The sequence below is a fragment of the Indicator indicator genome, chromosome 21, assembly GCF_027791375.1.
Source record: "Indicator indicator isolate 239-I01 chromosome 21, UM_Iind_1.1, whole genome shotgun sequence".
Lineage (NCBI taxonomy): Eukaryota > Metazoa > Chordata > Aves > Piciformes > Indicatoridae > Indicator > Indicator indicator.
The window spans coordinates 12,972,576-12,995,905 of NC_072030.1; the positions used below are offsets into that span (position 1 = coordinate 12,972,576).

The 23,330-nt window shown below is 41.6% G+C and overlaps 1 protein-coding gene across 1 annotated transcript; it reads left to right on the forward strand.

Annotated features, from left to right (window-relative positions):
• The first annotated feature begins 264 nt into the window (after window positions 1-264).
• Window positions 265-20,513, forward strand: CAT (catalase). Its single transcript, XM_054390299.1, has 13 exons — window positions 265-462; window positions 4,835-5,006; window positions 5,989-6,099; window positions 7,496-7,626; window positions 9,184-9,288; window positions 10,613-10,738; window positions 12,073-12,264; window positions 13,495-13,647; window positions 14,509-14,647; window positions 16,707-16,837; window positions 17,771-17,878; window positions 18,466-18,552; window positions 19,358-20,513. The coding sequence occupies exons 1-13, from the start codon at window positions 397-399 to the stop codon at window positions 19,421-19,423; spliced, it is 1,587 nt and encodes a 528-aa protein (XP_054246274.1). The 5' UTR covers window positions 265-396; the 3' UTR covers window positions 19,424-20,513.
• The last annotated feature ends 2,817 nt before the right edge of the window (window positions 20,514-23,330 follow it).

Sequence of the window (23,330 nt, forward strand, 5' to 3'; positions counted from 1 at the left end):
GATTATACATGGTCAAATTCGAGTAAAAAGGAACAACCCGCCCTCCCTGTCACCTTACCCCTGAAGCCGAGCCGGCGGGATGGTGGCACACCCCTCTCCTTTTAATCGGTATCTGATTGACACTTCGATTACCCAATCACAGCTGGGGCTACCCGCCGTGGGCGCGGCGTTATTGGCTGAGGGGGTAGCGGGGGGTGGGTGTAGCACCGGGTAGAAGACCCGGGTGCAGTAGCTCCCGCTACCTGCTGGTACTGCAGCGTGTGGAGTGGTGAGGTTATCTCTTCGGTGTTGCCTGCTTGCTTGGGGCGAGCACAGTCTCGTCGGACCTCTCCGTGCTTTGCTTCTCTGTCACTTGCAACCGCCCTTCCTTCCTCGGGGGTCGCCTTATCTTGCAAAATGGCTGACAACCGGGACGACGCCTCGGACCAGCTGAAGCTGTGGCGGAGCCAGCGGGGCTCGCAGGTACCCGCTGGGACTCCCCGGGGCGGGTGTTACGTTTCCCCCGGTGCACGATGAGGCGTGAGAGCACCCTGCCTCTCGGCACCCAGCTCGCCTCGGGGTTTCGCTCTCCGTCCGTCCCTGGTCACAGGGCGGTAACGGTCCGGCCAGCTGCGAGCGGCATTTCGGAGGGGGACAATGGGCCTGCAGGCGGCCTTACCGCCCCTGCAGGGGGGCTGAGGGCAGCGGGTGAACCCCGGGTGCCCACGGGGTCCCTCTGGCCCGGCACCTAACCCGACGGAAAGTAGCTCGGGGGAAGCGGGGCGACGTCTAGAGAGGCGCAGCGGTGGAGGACGAGGTGACCTCGCCTCGTCACACGGAGCTCCAGGCTTGGTGCCGGGCCCGGGGAAAGCCAAGCACGGAGGGGCTGGCGGCTGCCAGCCTCCCAGGAGGGACAAGGGCTTTCAGCCCTGCTGGCACAGCTGCTTTGCCCACAGCTTCTCCTTTTAGGCAGGAATGGGGCCTGTCTGCCATCAAACAGGCAAGTTCTTGGGCAGGGATAGTTTTTTTTTTTTTTTGTCTCAGATCAAGTATTCTGTGACTCCCATTTGCCATTCTGCTGTCACACGGGTAGAACCTGGTGAAAATGCGACTGAGGAATAACGTAGAAATGGATTACATTCACCAGTATGTGGAGGCTTGTTTGCCAGGTTGGAGTGGACTGGGGCAAGGGGTTGACTGAAATAATAAAACCACTTACTCCTCTGAAGACGTTGAATATACCCCAGAAAAGTTGGGTAAAAGTATAAATGCTTAATCAAATCACTGTGACAGTTTCTACTCTGTTTTCTACAAGAAATATGCATTTGGCATATTCTCTGCTGGCTAAGCAGCAGTTGTACAAGACACAAATGGATGCTCTGATTTCCACTGTAGCTATTAAATAATGTGGGGTTTTATTTTTTTCCCCTCAGTTCTGAAAGATACTGTATGAAAACTACCATCCGGGAGTGAATTACGAGTTCTTCATATTCTAGCATGCTTAATAGTATTTTCTTTTTTGTACTGTGAGCAGTACTTTTTGTATGGATGTTGGCTTTTCTGTAACAAAGCAGCATTTGAATACAGGCCAAGGTTAATTTGAAGATTGGGAGGCAACCCAAAGTTTGTGTTGCATAAGGAGTCATGAGACCTTAAGATAGAAAGTAGGAAGGACTTATTAGAATTTTAAAGTGACTTGTATAAGGTGCAAAGTATCAGTAATGCCTGGAAGTATGTGCTTTGATGTATGATGTTTACAACAGCTCTGACTAAAATTGTCCTGGCTTTGTTTCCCTCCTTGCTGTCACGGCAGGTTAGTGCTGTAATGAAATACAGATGCAGATTGAAACATTCTTATCTTTTCTGGTTTTGACTGTATGCAGCTCCCAACCATATGAAAATACAGGCATCAAACAGAGTCAAGTCCAAAAGTAGTATGAAAATTCTTCTTAAAACTTCTGTGGGTTTTTTTCTTATCCCTTCATGCTGATGAAACTTACTTTGAGTGCCCCACATATATCCTGAAATTGAAGTGACTGTATCCTACCATTAATTAAAAAAAAAAGCGCTTCTACTTCTAATGTGAATGTTAGACCCTTTAACAAAGTGCTTACACAAAATAGACTGTACATCCACAAAGCTGTTAAATTCGAGATAGGTTTAGTTTCAAAAAGTTGTGGTGTGTAGCTACTACTTCTAGCAGACTTAGTGTTGTAGAAGAAGCTTTTAGACAGTTTGAGAAGGGCTGTGTTACCTCTACAACTGTTGAGTGCACAGTTTGCAAGTAATATGTCATAATTTTTCCTACCTTTGAGGTAATCACCTGAAAGGTATTATAGAGGTATAGGTGAATTAGAATGACTCAAGAGTCTCCTTAAGACCTAAAGATACACTTCTTTATTTTCCTGTCTTTTACCAAGCTTTTGCAAGGACTCTGTTGAGGAGGAGGTCATAGGTGTAAGTGTAGTCCTGCCACTGCATGGTTAATCTTACTGAGCTGCTTGGAATTTATGAGGAGCTCCAGCATAAACAGGTCTCCAATTCAACATGACTTTTGTGTTTCTCAATGGACTGAGTGAAACCCGTTCATAAAGATGACATGAGCATTAGTGATTTAAAGTCACTGTATGGGCTGAAGAGGTCCTAAGAGCTATTTCTCATGTTAGAGTTACCAGAACCCAGTCCCCAAGTTTCATTTTCTTAGAATTATAGTAGTCCAAATTCAGAAATGATGCTGAAGCTGTTCAAAAGGTTTTGTGTCATGGGCTAGCTGCCTTGAGTGAGGATGAAGTGGAAGTCTCTGTGTGCATGTAGAACACGTGGGTAGAATAGAAGTGCCTGTAATGAATTAAGAACACAAGGAGGTTGGAAAGAAAAATGCAGAAGCTTAGGATGACATTGGTGGGATCTGTTCTTTTTCATCACAGTGAGCTTGCATGTCTGAAATAAATGTGACAGTCGTTGATATGAAAAAAATCAACTTATGACTAGAAAAGAGTACATTAAATTTTATCTGTGAGAAACTTGGAGATGTGAATCAACTAATGAAAATAAAAATATTGGCAGTGCTGGGAAAGAAAAAAGAAAAGAAAGAAAAGTACAATTTCTTGACCAAAAAGTTGAATTAAAATGTTGTGATGTGTGAGCATTTTATAGTCTCATGTGCAGATTATACTATGTCCTAAGAAAGGACTCTGAAGAGCAGATGCTTAGGAGAGGTGTCAAGATGGGTAGCTTCCATACCTCAGTACAGAAAATAGGTCAGGCTAATGAGCTGGTAATAAAATCACATTAATTTGTGCTGGTATTTGTGTGAATATCTTGAAGTAGCATATTTTACGCTTACAGGAGTGAATCATGGAATGGATCAATGAACTTTTTCCTAAACTTCCTCACATGTAATCATGTGATTCTAGTTGTTTTAGTAGATAAAATTAAATTCTTATTTACAGAGTTAATTTATAATGGCAGTTTAACCAATATCTAGTTTTAAACAGATGTTCCTTTGACTTAATAGTGTAAATAAAACTGGAGTGGTAACTTCCCTGTAAGTTTCTAACATCACTTTCCTGTTTATAACCAGATCCATATTGTCTTTTCTAAATGTACAAATTTCAGTGTAGGTTGGCATTTCAAGCATACTGAAGGAGTTGAATTTATGCTTGTTGGTTTATGCTAATGAAGTGGTGAATGAAGGATAAAGAACCTACATATTTTGGGAATTTGAGCCAGCTAATGTGTGTTGCTTATTAGTAAGAACACACCAGAAATTCACTTTCCGTGTCAAATGTCTTTGATGTGGTTATTCATGTACCTAACTTAAACAAAGGTGTGTATCTTTTATCATGCTCTACAATTCTCTCAAAAGAGGTTGGAGTAAGGTGGAGATCAGTCTCTTCTCCCAAGGAACAAGTGATAGAAGAAGAGGAAACAGCCTCAAGTTGCCCCAGGGAAGGTTTAGGTTGGACATGAGGGACAATTTCTTCCCCTTGAGGGTTGTCAGGGTCTGGCCATGGCCTTGGTGGAGTCTCCATCCCTGGAGGGCTTTCAAAGCAGTGGAGATGTGGTGCTGAGAATTGTTGTGGTTTCCTGTCCTTTGGGCAGGATGTTTATTGGCAGCAGGGGCTCTTAGGGCTTTTGTGAATCTTAGGTCTTCCATGGCTCAGGAGCCTGGAATTACAATTACCATCCTTGCAGTGTTTAAAAGATACATAGATGTAGTGCTGAGGGACATGATGTGGTTTAGCAGCAGGCTTGGTTGAGTTACATAATGGGTTGAATCAATGATTTTTTTCTTTCCCCAACCAAAATTATTCTGTAATGTTTCCTCAGGTGCTGCTGCTTGTGTTATTTCCCATAGCTCTTCCAGAGCAACAGTAGTCATGGGTGCCCCCTTTTAGTCTTTATGCTGCATGACCCTAGCTCTTTCCTTATGCTTCCATCCCTGTAGTGATGTTTCCTTTTCCCTCTCCTTTCTCTCTTGTGACTCTCCAGCAGCTACTTCTTTCCTATCTCCATCCTCTCCTGTTGAGGTGAGTGCAAACTGAACCTCGATACATGTTTTAAAGTTGACTTTGTCTTACCTCAAGAAAAATACAAACTTAACAAGTAGTATTTCTGAACCATGGAAAATATCCTTGCAATGTACAAGACTTGAACTCCTCTTCTTAAATAGCCCCAGACAAAGCATTGTGGTGTAGTCAGATCTAGATTTTCTAGAACTAGTTCCAGAATCTTAAGCATTTTGCTGTGTGCTTGTTAATATGTCCTGTGAACAGGCATCTGCATTGTGTAGCTTAAATACAGAGGGGTTTTAAGTTCTGGTGGTGTGATACTGCCTGTGTCTCTCTTTCAGAAACCAGATGTCTTGACCACCGGTGCTGGGAACCCCATAGGGGATAAGCTTAATATTATGACAGTAGGACCACGTGGACCTCTTCTTGTTCAAGATGTTGTTTTCACTGATGAGATGGCTCACTTTGATAGAGAGAGGATTCCTGAAAGAGTTGTGCATGCAAAGGGGGCAGGTATGTTTCAAACCCATGTGCTTTTTCTCTGTGTAGAATTAACTCAAAAGCTTTCAAAAGTTTAAGCAGCAGATTGTGATAGACAAATTACATGATAGTATCTGTAATTTAATGTTGCAGAGTGTAATAAACAATTCTATATCAACAACAGTGTAAGGCTTGGTTTAAAAGAACTCGCTGCCGAAACTTGAAGCATTGAAAAACTGTTAAAAAAATGAGAGAAAATAGAGTTCTAGCCCTTAGGTTTTTACTGTCTTTGCTGTAATCTCTGCTTCCTCTTTCAGAGTGCCCCATTCCTCTGGAAGGATAGCCTTACCCATCTCTTTTTTTAGTGCTTGTTTGCATGCTACTTGATAGAGATTCTTGTCTTTGTCATCTGATGTTTCTCTCTGCCAAAGGAAGATGATGATCTGATTTAAATAAAAAACCCTAAATCGCCTCACTGCAAGATTGGTTATTGATCTCAGTAGGGTGGAACTGGAACCTCTGAGTTTAGCTACATGTTGTGCCAGAAGAAGAAAATATGGGACTGAATTTCTAATGTGAATGTATGTGGGAAAAATTCCTCTGTGGGGGTGGGAAGAATTTTGTTGCTTCACCCAGCTTGCAGGTGGACCAAAAATTCTGCAACATGTATTGGAATTAAAGAAATACTGATCTTGCTCTGAGATAAACTTGCAAATCTTGGCAAAGTAACATTCAAAAAGCTGCTGTTTGTTATGTTCCTCATTGGAAGCAAGGACTGCATTGTTGCTGGAACTATTAACAGTCAGTTGAGGAAAGAGTGAGCACTATGCAGTTAAGTTGTCTTAAGTAAAAGTCATTCTGTGAATATAAATTGCATAGATATGAACTGTTTAAACTGGTGTATTTCCATGTTTCCTTTTGACTTGTGTTTTTGGCTCACGATAGAATGATAGATAAGCTGTGATTGATAGGAAGGAAGGATTCTAGACTTGATATTTTGCAATGACTTTTTCAGGAGCCTTTGGCTATTTTGAAGTCACACATGATATTACCAAGTATTGTAAGGCAAAAGTGTTTGAACACATTGGAAAAAGAACTCCCATTGCTATACGGTTCTCCACTGTTGGTAAGGCTCTAAAGTTACTGTCTTTTCTTCTTACTCATGTACCATAGCTACCCTGATAGCCATGTTTGCACTGTGGAGCACTTCATTTGCTTAAGGTAGTTTAAAATGCTTTCTGCCAACCAGTTTCTCTTTTGTGAGAACTTGTAAGACCTTAAGCAGCTTCTGCATATTTCTGCCAGAGCTTGCTGTAGATGCTTTTCCCTCTAATATATGAGAGGATAGCCTGAGCTATTTTTTCCCTGACAGAAAGCTTGCTTTGTGTCTGACTGGGTCATAATCATCAAAGACTTGAAAGTTAAGTACCTGTTATCTCTTGTGTTGTAGGGAGGTTTGGGGGCTGAATGTGTGAATAAATATTACAGCAATGAAAAATAAACAATCTTCCATAAATAAACTCTTATTTCATAGAGTTGGATGCATTACCTAGCAAAATGTTTGCTAATGCTAGTTATAACTTGCATTATGATAATAACTGATAGAGAAATGATCTTTCAAAAATCTGTGTGTTACTACTTTGTGCTTAAAAAAGAAAGAAATCCTAATGAGGATTCTGTTCTGGAAATAGTATTGAAAAGAAAAAAGTGGTTCCAGCAGTGCTTAAGGAGCTGCTGGGTTTGGCCTGCTGTCTTTTCCCTGTGTCACCCAGACTGAAGGAGTCATGGAATGCTCTCTGAGGGAAGGACATGCAGCTGAGTTTGAGCTGTGAACTGTGTGCTGAAGTGGGTTGTTGCATTGCTACCTTTCCTTTCCTTGCTCTGTTTGAACGTTTCTTCCCAGCTGTTCTGCAGTGCATAGAGAGAGAATGCATGTCTTTATTTTATCATGATGTTTAGCATTAGCTGTTCCTGAATGCCTCGGGAAGGCTTTTGCTCAGGTATTATGGCAGCACTTTCGCTGTGGTATAAAGTTACCCATTGTAAGGACTGTTTTGGATAAAGCAGGAGGGGAATTCAAAGGGTTTCAGAAACTCTTCCATAAGAATTTCCCTTCCTGTTTTATTAGGCACACTGTTTAGATTCCTACCTTCCAAGTGAGAGCTTTCACACTGGGATTTGATGCATAGAGACTAAAATGTTTTTAGGCTATTCAGCATTATAATCTGATGTTGTCTCTTAGTGGTAATGCAAATTCTATTCTTTATTAGTTCAAGTGGCTACACTTGTTTTTTCTTTTCTCTTAACTATGGTCTGAATGCTTGGGTGGATGTCTGTTCACGCTTTGGAAACTTGCAGTACCTGAAGTATTGTTAAAAATATGCCAAAAGTTCCTTACTATAGAAGAGACTTTAATAAACTCTGCCCTCTTAGGATTTTGTGGCCTGTTCTCACATTCTATGTTTTTATGCTTACCATTTGTATTGCATTTCCTATCATAACACTTCTGTGTCTTCTTCAAGCTGGAGAATCTGGGTCAGCTGATACTGTCCGTGACCCTCGAGGCTTTGCAATGAAATTCTACACAGAAGAGGGTAACTGGGATCTTGTGGGAAACAATACTCCCATCTTCTTCATTCGGGATGCAATGCTGGTGAGTAAGCACAAAGGATGAGGGTACTGTGTGAAAGAGCCCAGAAGTTGGTTCAGATCTTGTTCTTGCTTTGCTGAGAAGCAAAAGCTGTTGTTTTGGTGCACTTAAATTTTGTTGGTTTGAATACTGTTGCCTTGAAAAAGTGTTATTAAGAAAAAAAACAAACACAAAGAAAAATTTAAGAACTAATGCTTGGTTAGTTGTTTCGTACCAGAAAGAGCACACACCTTAAGTTTGCTGGTGTGTGTATCACAGCAGAAAGCCAGTGAGTACCTTCCTGTGTTAACTTCAGACCTGACCAGTTTCACTGATGTTCCATCAGCTGTTTGTAGACAGTTTTTTTCATTCTTAAGCTGTTTGGAAGGGGAAAATAGTTCAGAGTGGATTGAGAATAGCTCTGAAGAAAGAGACCTGGGTGTATTGAGAAGCTCAATGCAAGCAGGCAATGCCCTCATGCAGCCCAGAAGGCAAATTGTGTACTGGACTGCATCAAGAGGAGTATGGCTATCAGGGCAAGAGAGGGGATTCTGCTCCTTTGCTCTGGTGAGACCCCACCTCGAATACTGTGTCCACTTCTGGTGTCCCCATCATAAGGAGGACACAGAGCTGTTAGAGCAAGTCCAGAGGAGGGTAACAAAGATGATCCAGGGGCTGTAGCACCTCTGCTATGAGGACAGGCTGAGGGAGCGGGGGGTGTTCAGCCTGGAGAAGAGAAGACTAGGGGGACGTTAGAGCTGTCTTCAGTACTTGAAGGGATCCTACAGGAAGGCTGGAGAGGGACTTTTCATAAGCCTATAGCAGTAGGACAAAGGGGAATGGTTTGAAGCTGAGGAAGAGGAAGGTTGAACTGGATATTAAGAAGAAGCTCTACAGAGTGAGACTCTGGAATAGGTTTCCCAGGGAGGTTGTGGATGCCTCCTCCCTGGGGGTGTTCAAAGCCAGGTAGGTTGGATGAGGCTTTGAGCAGCCCAGTCTAGTTGAGAGATGTCAGTGCTCATGCTGCCATGGAGTAGGTGATCCCTAAGGTCCCTTCCAACCTAAGCTGTTCTAGGATTTAATCTTGTATGTTCTTTTTATTAAACCTGATCTATATGCTCTTTTAGTATAAATTAAACAACACTTTAAGTAGTGAGGGTTTTTCTTGAATGAGGGAGTTCTGTACAAGTATTGTGTAGTCAGATACTCAGCAAAGCTCAGATATACAAGTCTGAAAAGATTTATCATTTTTGATCACAAAAAGAAAACATAGTTTTGAACTGCCTGTTATCCCAATTTTAAATGTTCCACTATACCCTAATTTTACTGGTCTGTGAATAAATGTTGGCTGCAGGAGAGCTAGGGCAATAGATGATGTTTGATGGGGTGGGGGTTTTTTGTTTGTTTTGTTTTGGGTGGGTTGTTTTTTTTTTTTGTGATCTTACAGCTTTGTCTCATCTCTCAGTGTTTACAGTTAAGTTTATTGAAAAGTTGTTTAATACACCCCATATACTTTGGGGATGTTACAGAACTTTTTCTTCTTCTCTTCTTTTCTCTCTTCTCTACTTCTGGACGTATTAGTTTCCATCATTCATCCATAGCCAAAAGAGGAACCCTCAGACTCACTTGAAGGATCCAGACATGGTGTGGGACTTCTGGAGTCTTCGCCCTGAGTCTTTGCATCAAGTAAGATTTTCCTTTGACTTTATTTTGTGTGATTGAGAACCATTTTATGACAGCGTATGGTTTTTAACTATCTCTTTTCCATGTTTTATTTGGAAGTCTGCAGAATCTTCTAGGAACAGTAGAGGTAAAAGGCCTAAAATAACTTTTAAGGCTTTTAGCACACACATCTAGGCTTTTTTTTTTTTCTTTAAATGACTATGAAATGGGTGAGATTCTTCCATTTTCATAACCATATTTAATGTAAGGATGAAGGGAAAATTGCAAAATTTTCTAACACTAAAACAGTGGAGATACTGATGAAAAAGAAACTGTTAAAGAACACTAAAATACTGGGGAAGTAATGTTAGCACAGTTTATTTAAAGCTATATGTAATGTAGTGCATTAGATAACTCCACAAATGCCTAGAATTCACAGGGTATTCTAATTGTTCCGAAATATATTCGTGTCCAAGAAGGTTGAGCACAAACCAAAAAAAACAAAAACAAAACAGAAAAAACCTTAACAGAAAATGAAAAATGTAGTAGGTTGGTTGTTTTAAATGGGCTCATAGAGAAGCCTTCCAGTAACTGCTAACTGGAAAAAAGCAGTACCACAGGCCCTGTTTGTGACCATAAGCCTAAAGAAAAGCAACATCTTGAAGGTTTGCATGATGATATATTTAACCCTTGAGGATTTCAAAGTTAGGGGCTTAAATTTTCATGTTTTTGTCTTTATCCTAAGTAGGAGTTTTTTCCAGGTTAATTTCAGGTACAAACATGCTTACCTGTCTCTGCTTACAGGGGGAAGTCACAACATTGTCACTAGGTTAATATCTTGTACTTCATGAGATTTCATGTGGGCATAAAACTTCACATAGGTTTAATTTACAATTGTTCTTTGTGCAAAACCAAAGGAGTCTTACTTACTTTACACTCTTAAAACCTAAGCTAGAAATTCTTCAAGGAGTGCATTACATTTAGATTCCAGTGCCTGAAGGGGGCCTACAAGAAGGCTGGAGAGTGATTGTTTGCAATGGCCTGGAGTAATATGAGGGGCGATGGTTTCAAATTAGAGTAGATTTAGATTGGATGTTAGGAGGAAGTTCTCTACCACGGGGGTACTGGAACAGGTTGCCCAGGGAGGTTGTTTATGCCCCATCCCTGTTGCTATTCAAGGTCAGGCTGCTGACTGCAGGGGGGTTGGGCTAGAGGGGCTCTGGAGGGGACCCTGCTAACTCAAACCATTCTATGATGCAGATTAATGCCACAAACAAACTTTGTCTTGAATGATCAGCCTATCCTTGACCTGGTGAGCCCATTAATATTGTTTGATCCTCCTCTTTAGGTGTCTTTCTTGTTCAGCGATCGTGGTATTCCTGACGGCTATCGCCATATGAATGGATATGGATCCCATACTTTCAAACTGGTTAATGCGAATGGAAATGCAGTTTACTGCAAATTTCATGCCAAGGTACTGATGGTTTTTCCCCAGTTGTTTGGAGTACCTATCTATCTCATACTGGATAAAACCCAGTTTTAATAGATTGTCTGAATATGTTCTGTGACTTGAAGCTTAATTCAGAAAAGACTTGATAGTGCACAGACTCAATCAGAATGGTGGTAGAGGGGGTTGTGTCACTTGCATGTCTTTAACACAGATGGTAATCATCACAGTTCTTGCTGTAATGCAGTAGGTATTTGCTACACTATATAGAACTCTTCCTTGGGGAGCTGTCTCTTGTTAGAGAACTCAGCTTACTTGTCCAGTGAGCTCTGAGCACCCAGGTCAGTTTCTTACACTTCAGCCTCATACTTGCTATTGGACTTCCTTGTTGCTGTTTACTTCAGATGCATGAGTCCTCTAGCCCGTTGGTAATGTGTTTTATTCAGTGTGTGTGTTCCTCTTTCATGTTCATGGCTGCACAGTAGTATAGGCTCAACACATGCTTCTTGAGGTAGAAGTTCTCTGTTTGGATCTGATTTTTATTCCCTTGTGTTTTCTGGATATGAGCTGTATTGATCTGGTATTTTTAAGATGGCCTCAACTGTATATCAAAATATAAGAGCTCTCTTTCCAAGAGCTCTGCAGCTAAAACTCAGAACTTCCACACTTTCATCAGAAAGCAGTCTCTAGCACTTCTTTAAGACAACATCACTTGAAAAAAAACTTCTCTTCAAAGCATTAAAGGCCATAATGCCTCTTACCTCATTAGACTTTAGTGAAAGCTGGACATCTACCTTGGAAATAAGACTTCGGAAACCATTATGTTAAACTAAGAGGGATATTATAGCAGCTTTTAGCCTTCTAGTTGTCAAAAGCTTATTAAAATGGAATTTTATTTAGTGCTAAAGATGCCACAGAACTAGGTCTGGGAGGTGTGAAATCAAGATTCATGTAGAATCCAGAACTTTCAGTCCTGAGGGGCTGCAACAATTTTTTTCACTGTTTGTTTACATGTGATCCCTAGGAAAAAGTGGAATGATAGGACAGTGAAGGGGCACTTCATCTTACAAGGGGAGAGGAGAATCCTCTTTCCTTGGTGTGCTGCAGGGATCATACCTTCACAGTTGATGCTATGTATTTTGCAGTGTAGCATTATGCATTGATTCCACTTGATCAAAGAACTAATCTTTATCTGGAAGGCAGCTGTTGAATGCACCACTTTTCTGAACTCAAAATTATTGGAGATGGGAACATGGACAATCACAATTCTTGGATGATAAGTCTTGTTAAAGTATTAGGTCATGATTTCTGTAATACTGTCTGCACCTTTTAACTGCTGCTACTGTGTTTGTTGTTTGTAGACTGACCAGGGCATCAAAAATCTTCCCGTGGAAGAAGCAGGAAGATTGGCTTCTACTGATCCTGATTATGCCATCCGTGATCTCTACAATGCCATTGCCAAGGGGAACTATCCAACATGGTCATTCTACATTCAAGTGATGACATTTGAAGAAGCAGAGAGGTTTCCATTTAATCCTTTTGATTTAACCAAGGTATCTGTGAGACTATTGTGACTATTCCAATTTCAGCTAGGTAAAGAAAGACCATGAGATCAAAATGTAGCAAATGTCTTTTATCTGTAAAAAAGAGAGTAATACTTTCCATGGAGTTGCACTGTTTGCTTACTAGTCCCTATCAATAGAGTGGGTCTGTCCTTTTTATTCTTCCCTTTTATTTAAGTGTGCTCTTTATTGTATGGTCAGGATGAGTCAGCAGTTCTGGAGGTAAAAATCACACTGATATTTTATCTGGTGTTACTCTCTCAGTGGAGTATGGACAGGGCTTGCTCCAGGTCCGTAGATTATGACTACACTGAGATTCCAAAGATCATATTGCAGAATCCTAACGTGGTGAGGGTTGGAAGGACCTCTGGAGGCCATCCAGAACAACACCTGTGTGAATGCAGGGTCACCCACAGCAGCTTGCTCAGGATCACCACTGTCCAGGCAGGTTTGGAGTCCTTCTAGAGAAGGAGACTCCTCAGCCTCTCTAGGCAGCCTGCTCTAGGGCTCTGGCAAACTTAAAAGTTTCTCCTTATGTTGAGGTGGAACATCTGGGTTCCAACTTGTGGCTGGTTGCCTCTTGTCGTGTTACTGGGCGCCACTGACAAGAGCCTGGCCCAATCTTCTTGACCCTCACCCCTTAGATATGGTCACATTGTTAGATACAGCCACACCTGATCTCACTGGTTTACACTGTTACTGATAATGTAGCTTCTGATTGTTAATCTGACCTTGTCAGACTTCAGCTGCTGTTCCAAGGAATGACTTGTTGGAAGATCCTAACATAAAATCATATTACTTTTTTCCCTTCAACATTGATCTCCAAAACTGGCTAAAGACTTTGGAACTTCAAAGCACAGGCTGAGATGACAAAAGACTACTTAAGCTGGCTTCATTTTCAAGTAGCTGGAAACAATCCTGCTACAGTTCCACCTACAATAATGCATTCCTAGGCAGATTTTCAAGTGCCTGTGGGCATTTCATTTAAGTAGTCAAGTGCTGAGATGATGAAATAAGTTGCATTAGTTGTCTTCATTAATTGCAAAAGACTTCTTTAAAATGAGACATTTCTTTAAAATGCTTGTTAGCCAAAAAAAGAAGTCTTCAGTAATGCATTTTCACAACCAAGGCTTAAATCAGGCAAATGCTACCTAGTAATTATTTAAGCTGTATAATGCTATAATAATGTTGGTTTTAATATGTGTGTGTGTTGTCTTACAGATTTGGCCACATGGTGACTACCCACTTATCCCTGTGGGAAAGCTTGTCTTGAACAGGAATCCTGTCAATTACTTTGCAGAGGTAGAACAGATGGCATACGATCCAAGCAACATGCCGCCTGGGATCGAACCTAGCCCTGATAAAATGCTGCAGGTATGTGCTACACTGTACATCAGCATCTCCAGGGAAATCTTAGGTTTGCTTTGCTTTATCAAAGTGTTCCTGTCCCTGTTTGTGTAGCTGTAATAAAGCTGACAGATGGAAAGCAATTCCATCCACTGAGCCAGTATCTGCCCAGGTAGCCAAGAAGGTCACTAACATCCTGGCCTGGACCAGGAGTAGTGTAACCAGCAGGACCATGGAAGTGATTGTCCCCTTTTACTAGACGCTGTTGAGGCCATATCTTGAGTACTGTGTTCAGTTTTGGGCTCCTCACCCCAAGAAGAACATTGAGGGGCTGGAGCAGATCCAGAGAAGAGCAGCAAAGCCAGTGAAGGGTCTGGAGAACAGGGCTGGTGAGGAGCAGCTGAGAGAACTGGAGTTTTTCTGCCTGGAGAAAAGGAGGCTGAGATGAGATGTTCTGGCTCTCTGCAACTCCCTAAAAGGAGGCTGGAGCCAGGTGGTCTGTTCTCCCAAGGAACAAGTGACAGGACAAGTGGAAATGGCCTCAAATTGTGCCAGGAGAGGTTTTGTTTGGGTATTAGAATAAACTTCACTGTAAGGGTTCTTGAAGACTGGAACAGTCTCCCCAGGCAGGTCATTGAATCCCCATCTGAAATGAGTAGGAAATAGCCAAGCTGCATAAATAGCTCACCTGCCTTTCTTCAGTGGTATTGAAGTGAAGTCAGTGGCTGGATGTCACTTTGGACATAATTTGAAATATGTCAAGGGTATATATGCAAAGGAAAGAGTCTTCATTCTTTCACTGTTTGATGTATAGTGCTTTGAGTTGGGCTATACCACTCAAGTGATCCCTTTCAGGACTCATGTTAATGCTTGTGATCCATGTTTTAGGGTCGTCTCTTCTCATATCCTGACACTCACAGACACCGCCTGGGACCTAACTACCTACAAATCCCTGTCAACTGCCCCTACAGAGCTCGGGTGGCCAATTACCAGAGGGATGGCCCAATGTGTGTTTATGACAACCAAGGTAGTCATGAAAACATCCTTACATATAATGATCCTTAACCATGTACTCTGCAAGTCCTGAGAATTAAAACTTTGCTGTAAAACAAACTTACTTCTGTAGGTAACAAAAAAGGATGTAGGTAATCTAATTCTAAGACTTCAACAGCAACCTGAGGGTGTACCTTATACAGCTTACAATTTATAGTAGTTGATAGTCTCTTAACTATAAATGTTTTTTACTTGCAGGTATGCAACTTCTACTTGCTACAAATAGACTCATTTTAAATTTTGTAAACAATGGGGAAAGGAAAAAAATGGAGTTTTCTTGCTTCCTGAAAAGTAGGGGATGGGTGTTTGTCTTCTGTTAACCCAGAAAAGGGGAAGCTGTTTGGGTTTTTGGACAGAGGGTGGGGAGTTTGTTTAGAAGGGTAAAAAACCAAGGAAAGCTTAATGTGATTAAAAAGTTACTAATACACCTTTAAAAGGGTTTCCAGGAGAACACCCCTAGTCCAATGAATTCAGTAATGTCCCTAGTTTGTGCCTTTAAAGACTTCTAGAAGCCTGTTAAAGGGGACTTAATTGCCAAAGTTCTAAAATATTCATTAAAACTAGAATTAACTATTCTTGATGATCTTTAAGGTCCCTTCCAACTCAAGCTACTTTATGATTTCATGAAAATGAAATATACCACAGAAATGGTTTCACAGAAGTGAATTGCAACCTCTTGGTTGGTACTTCTAGGCAAAAAAAAAAAAATCTAACCTACAGATCAGAGATGGCTCAAATGGCTTTGGGAAATCTGCATTTGCAGGTTTTACATTTAAAGATTGACTTCCATAGGCTCAGTCTGCTTTGTTAAACTGCTTTGCTTTCTCATTGCCCAGAGAGTGCGAAAGGCAAGAGGATGAATGCCAAGACTAGAGCTGCAATTTCACCTGCCTTCAGCAGGTTATTTTCTGTCAGTGTTTGCCCAATAGTGACTGTTTTAAACCAAAGAATAAAAAAGGATTTGCTTAAGCCGTGCCTCGTGCCAAGCACTGCATTCCTTTGGGCTATGAATTCTGATGCTTGCTGAGGGAGGAGAGGGAAGTACTTGTAAAATAGGAACTTGAAGAGAGCTGCTCCTGTCCAAGAACAGATAAGTTTATTTTTATGCAGCTTTATGTTTAAAAAAAGCCTTCTACATAGTTGATTATAGTTCAAATATGTAGTGAAAAGTGTGGGTTTATGGTGCTTTAGACTTAAACTTTGAATTACTTCCATGACTTCGTCTATCAAAATTGTCTGAACAGTGTTACTGCAAGAGTGGCCAGACCTCCTGATTTCTGAAAGAAATCAAATTTTTTCCCCCCAAAACACTGTTGAAATTCTGTTTCTAATAAGTGCTGTGAAGTATAGGCATGAAGAGACAGCTCCTGATCACAAGGAGGACACAGAGCTGTTGGAGAGAGTCCAGAGGAGGGCCTCAAAGATGATGCAAGGGCTGGAACACCTCTGCTGTGAGGATAGGCTGAGGGAGCTGGGGTTGTTCAGCCTAGAGAAGGCTCTGGGGGGACCTTAGGGGTGCCTTCCACTATCTGCAGGGATCCTACAGGAAGGCTGCAGAGGGACTTTTCATAAGGGTGTGTAGCAATATGACAAGAGAGAGTGGTTTGAAGCTGAGGGAGAATAGGTTTAGACTAGATTTTAGGAAGAAGTTCTTCAGTACAAGGGTGGTGAGACTCTGGAACAGGCTGCCCAGGGGGCTTGTGGATGCTTCCTCCCTGGAGGTGTTCAAAGCCAGGTTGGTTGAGGCCTTGAGCAGCTGCATCTAGCAGGGACGCATCCCTGCCTGTGGTGGGGAGGTTGTAGTAGATGATCTCTAAGATCCTTTCCAACCTGAGTCATTCTATGATTCTGTGTCCAGCTGTATGTTGGCAGAAAATCACTAGTGACAGTTTATGATAAAGGGAACCATAACTGAATCCTTGATTGAGGTGGTTCTGAGCATAGAACGTTTTCTGTCCTCTGAGTCCATCAGAGAGCTGGCATCTGATTGGGGGTTTTTTTTGGGTGTTTTTTTTTTTAATTTTGTTTTGCAGGTGGTGCTCCAAACTATTACCCAAATAGTTTTACTGGTCCAGAAGATCAGCCCATGCTGAAGGAGAGCCGTGCGTGTATTTCAGGAGACGTGCAGCGCTTCAATAGTGCAAATGAAGATAATGTGACTCAGGTATGATGTATGAAGAGGCTTTAAGTTGCTTGTTAAATGGCTTTATAGGATGAGTTTAAAGAGTATTAATAAGATTAATTCAAACATGGCTGTGCTAACCTCAAGTTGAGCTCTCATGAGAGCTTGGAACATCTCCATACAACTTCATGAATAAGTGAGTTGCTGACAGACCTTTGCCATCCATATTCTGAGCACATACATCTAGAAGTTGTGACTTTGTCTTGCAATTAGCATCTGCAGAGAGGCAAACTTGAGTGTGCATGTAATGTCATGGTCACCAGTTCTTGAATTGGAAGCCAACAACAATATTTCACAGAATGCCAGGTTGGGAGGGACCCCAAAGATCATCTGGTCCAACCTTTCTAGGTGATAGTGTGTTTTAAATGAGATGGCCCAGCACCCTCTCCATCTGAGTCTTAAAATTGTCCAAAGTAAGGGAATCCACTGCCTCCAATGTCTTAACTGTTCTCATGGGGAAGAATTTTCTTCTGGAGTCCAGTCAGAATCTTCCCCAGGAGTAACTTGTACCCATTTTCCCCTTGTCTTTTCCATGTGTCTCCTTGCAAAAAAAGAGGAGTCTTCATCCTCCTGGTTATTATCAATTAAATAAGCAGCAGTTACTTGAAGCTAGAAATGGAAGGAAATGTTAGCAGGTTTGCAAAAAACAAACCCCAAACAAACCAAAACAAAACCACCACCAACAACCAAACAAAAAAAACCCAAAACAAACCCAAAAAATCCCACACCAACCCAACAATCCCAACCCCACAAACTGGTTGCCTCTTGTGATTTTTTTTTTTAAGTATTTTAAGTGTTTCCTGACTAGTACGTGAAAGCTGTTTGTTTTCAGTTGTCATGAATCCTAAAAGTCTAACAAGTATTCTTGACTTGCTTGTGGGAATTTCAAACTCAAACTTTGTTTCCAACCATCAGGTGCGAGAATTCTACACCAAAGTGCTGAAGGAGGATGAACGCCAGAGGCTGTGTAAAAACATTGCTGATCACCTTAAAGATGCACAACTCTTCATTCAGAAGAGAGCTGTAAGTGGCTTGTTTTGGTTGTTTAGCCTTTGCTCTTTGTTCCAGTTTATTTTGCAGTTTATGACATTGTGAGAATGGCAGTGTGCTGTGGAAAGGAACTTCAGGAGCTCTTCTCATGAGACAGCTTCTGGACTTGCTTTACAGAGGGGTTAAAAACTAAAATATGTTCCTGTTTATATATAAACAGTAACACAGAACATGTTAAAGTAACTTTTTCCTGATGGGAAGAATGGGATTGATGTTGAACATCAAGGACGTCATTATGTCTTTAGCTTAGTGTTTCAAAAATCAGGAGACTAGCAGTGTGCTCTGCACAAAGAGAAGGCAGTGAGGGCCAGGGGAGGGGTTGGTTCTTTGTCCTTCCCAGTGGGACTTTGTTTCAGTTGGGGAAAAAACTCTATGTGAGGTAATAGAAGTACTGTGTAAAGATGTTCACAGATCTTTCCTGGCTGGTCGTAACAGTTTTCATCCTTTTCTTCATAATGATTGTACTGCTTGTAGGCCACAGAGCAGAAAATAGGTTAAAGAGAATATATTTCAAGTGGAGGTAAAAAAATTCTTGTTGCCTCTTCTGTTTTCCTGTTCAGGTGAAAAACTTCACTGATGTTCATCCTGACTATGGTGCCCGGATTCAGGCTTTGCTGGACAAATACAATGCTGAAAGTGGGAGAAAGGTACCCAAGTGATTTCTGTAGTTGGATTTTTGACTGGCTGTGAACTATCTTAGCTCCTTTTAAATCCAAAAAGAAAAAGATAAATTGATCTGGATTCCCATGTGGCTCAGTTGGAGCATGTAGAATTACAAAATGAGGAAACATCCCTCTCTGATTACATTTGATTAAGTGCTGATGAACCAATGGTGCACAAGTATTTTGTTTCAGCTGGGTTTTTTGTAAGGCTTTTGGAAGAGAGCTATACATGATAAGCAATGTGTTCATGTTGATTCTTCAGACCAAGTAATTACCCACTCTTCATAATGGCAACAAAACGTTTCCAGTGCTTGCTGTCTAGAATAATGACATTGCTGCTTCAAGTACTTATTTCTTTCTGAAGTTCCCTTAACTGCGTTTTAATGGAATCACAGAATCTTAGGGCTTGGAAGGGACCTCCAGAGAATCAAGTCCAACCTCTCTGCCAAAGCAGAGTCACCCAAGGCAGGCCACACAGGAATTCCTCCAGGTGGTTTTTGAAAGTCTCCAGAGAAGGAGACTCTACAACCACTCTGGACAGCCTGCCCCAGTACTCTGTGACCCTCATGGGTAAAGAAGTGTCTCCTTATGCTGAGGTGGAACCTCATGTGTTCTGGCTTGTACCCATTGTTCCTTGTCCTATCATTGAGCACCACCCAAAAGAGACTGGCACCTTCTTTTTGACACCCACCCCTCAGATATTTATAGATGCTGCTAAGATCCCCTCCTAGCCTTCTCTTCTCAAGACTAATGGAACTTGCTCTGAATATGTCTTCTGTCTTAATTTTAGGATGTCATCAGGACATACACACAGGCCGCATCTCGTATGTCTGCCAAAGAGAGATCCAACTTGTAACACGTGCTGCAGAGATTAGCTCTGGGAATTTTCCGTCCTTCAACTGCAGGAAAACCTGTTGAAGACCTTCCTGAATGTAGCAGAATCCCACACAAATACAGAAGTGCTTTGCAGTCTTGGTTCATTAAAACTCTGAAGTGCCTGTATCTCTATTGGAAACTAAGAGTAATGCAAACTAACAATCCTAGTGCCTCTCAACATTAGTGCTTTACTGCTTGTTAACAACATTTGGTGTTTTTGAGGAAATCCATGATGAAAAATTGTCTTCATGACTAGAAGCAAATACAAGTTTAAATCAAAACTGCCTTTTTTTCCCCTTTAATTGTAAACTTATCTGGCTAAATCATACAACAGAACTTAAATGATACTGTGATTATCCTTAACAGCTAAACTCATTCATGTTAAAGTTGCTCAGTATTTCAATAAAACAGTTCTCTGTATGCATTTGTAGACAATTCTCTTGAATTGCACTTTTGTCCTTCCAGAATTAAAATGATATCTAGCAGTTAGAGTAAAAATGTTGGCTTCCTCTCATTCCTTTGTTTTTCTTGTGTGTCTGCTGACACTGCCTCAGACTGGAAAAAGCTTGACTGATGATAACAAAGGATTTCAGGACCTGGCTACTAGCTCTTAGCCTGGAGCAAATGTAACACAAATTTAAAATTGCATCAGGTTTTTAAATATTCTGGGTCTGTCTTGAGTTGTATTTTGGAGTACTTCTGGTTTGGCATTTCATTGTTAAATTTGTGCTCCAGGAAGTGATGGCAGATAAGATATACAAGAGTAGACACTAAGAGCTGTTCCATGAAACTGTAGAAAGCTACTTCTCCAGCTCACTTAACTACTAAGTAAGTGCACAATTAGCTGTGACAAGCTGCAGTAAACCTATATGAACTGACAGCCTGCTTTGTTCTGGGATTCAGATGGATTTGTGCCTGATCAGGCAGGTGTGAGTTGACAGAGATCCATGAATGGGTGGGAATATTTCTTGGTGAAACACAGAATGGGAAAGAATTATATAGGGCTTAATCTTTAATTGTAGTTGTCTGCTAAATGTTGTCTTTAATTTCTGAAATAAAATTTAACAGTCTGGTGGCAACATGGTGTCTCTTTTCTGTGTGAATGTTTTCAAACAGTTTATTGGAAGCTAGGACGCTGATATTGTTGTCTGGGTTTGGACATCATGCAGGAGCTGTTGTAGTTCTGGGTGACTTGATTCCTTTTTCAGAACTTGGTTATTTGGCCTGCACAGGCCCTGACTGCCAGCGAACACCTTGGGACTCAAGATTGATGCTTGGAATTCATCTGTAGGGGCCAAACACTAAATTCTGCTTGCCTTTGGTATGTGAAAGTAGATTTTAGGAACCTTCTCTTGAATTTTTAAGCCCACAGGAGAGGGAATGCTGCTCCCATGATACATCAGTAACTACAATTGTGTGTATCATGGACAGTCCTTGCTTTTACTGTGTTTTTTTGTTGCTGATGCTTTTCTTAAGTCCTTATTTGCTGGAGACCCTTTTGTTGTGGTTTTTTTTTTTTTTAATACCAAAACTTGGAATTTACAGAGGTGGCAGAAAGGTACCTAGTTTTTCATCAGTTCACTCAAATTTTGGTGAGGGACAGTTTGTGTAGGGTTGAGGTAACAGTACACGAAGTGTCTCAAAGCTACCACACAGACTCAAAAAGCTGTCAGTGCAGAGATTTATTCTGCCATGTGTTACCCAAATGTTCAGTTCTGTTTGCTTTGTGGCAGTTACTTTGCTCCTAAACCCTTTTTATTTCCCAGGTGAAGAACTGTGTGCCTCAGGCCTCACTCTTGATGGTAACCCTCTCAAAATGGTGACCATGTGGTGGAAAGGGCACTGTGACATGAGCAGGTGGAGAGTTTAGTAGAGTGATTAACATGGAAGCTGTTTTATTAATTTCTCTGGGTGGCCTTTATCTGACTATAAAGGCCCATAAATGATGAGCACCAATAAATTCTACAGTAGTTTACACCAGAGTAGGGGTTAGGCTGGAATTGGTGGTATCAAGCGTGAAAAGAAAATCAAGCACTAGGGGGTGAGAAGAGAGAGGAAGCATTTGCAGTGATGTTGAGAAGACAAAGAATGGGCTAGTGGGTAATGTGTACCTTCTGCAGCTGCCTTTGTATTGAAATCTCACCATTTTTGTGTAGTTGATTCCAAGCCTGACCTCTGTTCTGTGCTGCTCAGCTGCCCATGACGAGCAGTAGATGGTGAAACTTGGCTTTTTCAGAAGGCACTGAGAGGGTTGGGCTACCCTGGAAGAACAATGCTGTTTCTTCAACTGAACAAGGTGATAGATCCATTTATGTGCTTACCATGAGAATAAAAAGGCTGTTTGCATGGCAGGGTGTGACACAGCCTCACTCCTGTTTTGACTTTGTGTCTGTTTAGGTCAAATCAAATACTCCTTTGGCAGGTCGTTGCAGTACACTTTTCAGTTATGTGAAAGACAGTGGAAGTGGGAATGGATTTGGAACATACGTTTTGGAAATTACAACTTCTCCTGGAGTACCTCTCCTTTCCTTGGGCCCTCTCCCCTTTATCCCCCAGGTTTTTTCCTCTCCTTTCCCAAGATCCTTGGACTTGAGCAGCCAAAAACTATGAGCAGATCCCTGAATCTCAGTCAACAATTGTTGAAGCGGGCTGTTCCAGGAGATGAGTGAGTGTATGGGATTATTAAATCTTCTCTAGGGAGAAGGTGAGGTGGATTTGGATCAGATAGTCCCCGCTTTGTGTGTTGGAAAACATAAGCATGGAATTCTTTTGTTGATCCCAGCTTACTCGCCACCCAGAAAAAGACACTAAGGGAAATTTTGTCCTAGGTAGTGTGTAAGTATCCAGGATCTGCCAAGTATTGTTAGATGCTTGTTACTCATCTTGGAGGAAAAGGCTGGCTGTTCTCCATCATACTTGAAATCAGGCATGTGAGTCACTATGAGGACAGGCTGAGAGAGTTGGGGTTGTTTTAGCCTGGAGAAGAGAAGACTCTGTGGAGACCTTCTTGTGGCCTTTCAGTATTGTTAGATAGCTAGGGACAGGCTTTTGAGCAGGGCCTGTTGCAACAGGACAAGTGGTGATACTTTGGGACTAAATGAGGGAGATTTAAAGTGGAGAGAAGAAAGGTTTTATGCTGAAGGTAGTGAAATGCTGGCCCAGGTTACCCAGAGACAAGGGAGATGCCCCATCCTTGCAAACATACCAGGGCAGATTACTTGGGGTTCAGAGCAACCTGGTGTAGTTGAAGATGTCCCTGCTGACTGCAGGGGCATTGGACAAGATGACCTTGGAAGGTCCCTTCCAAGCCAAAGCGTTCTATGATTCTATACTTTTGAGTTTTGTTTGCTGTGTGGTTTAGGGCTTTAAAGCAGTGCTGCAGAGGTGCATGGATCTAGTGATATGTTTTTATGTTCTTATCTCTTACTGACAGTGGATTACATGAAGATAGGCAGGGCAGGGTGAAGTCTGACCTTTCCTCACGGGCAATATTCCAGAATTTAATCTGAACCAAAATTTGGACTCACAGTTGTGGGATCATGCAGAGTTGAACTTGAGCATAGCCTTGACACAGCTGTTGTTGATGATATTACTTAAGCAGTTGCATAAGGCCATTTCTGGACAGAACTGGGAAAAGAACTAAGGTTGTGTTTTGGTGATCATAAATGAAATGAAAGATTTCTGGTGCTTTCTGGGTTTCTTGTGGTTTTTTTGTTTGTTGGGGATTTTTTGTTTTGTTTATTTGTTGGTTTGGCTGGGTGGGTTGGTTGGTTGGTTTGCTTTTGTCTGTCAGCAATTGCTAAATTCACACTTAACTCTTGAATCCAGACTGAGAGGTAAAGGCCTTTAAAACCTGTACTGGTCTGCCATATCACAAGCAGCCATTT

Coding starts and splice junctions, on each gene's coding strand:
- CAT (XM_054390299.1), top strand. CDS start 397: ATGGCTGACAACCGGGACGACGCCTCGGACCAGCTGAAGCTGTGGCGG. Junction 5,007..5,988: donor TGTGCATGCAAAGGGGGCAG/GTATGTTTCAAA, acceptor TGACTTTTTCAG/GAGCCTTTGGCTATTTTGAA. Junction 10,739..12,072: donor ACTGCAAATTTCATGCCAAG/GTACTGATGGTT, acceptor TGTTGTTTGTAG/ACTGACCAGGGCATCAAAAA.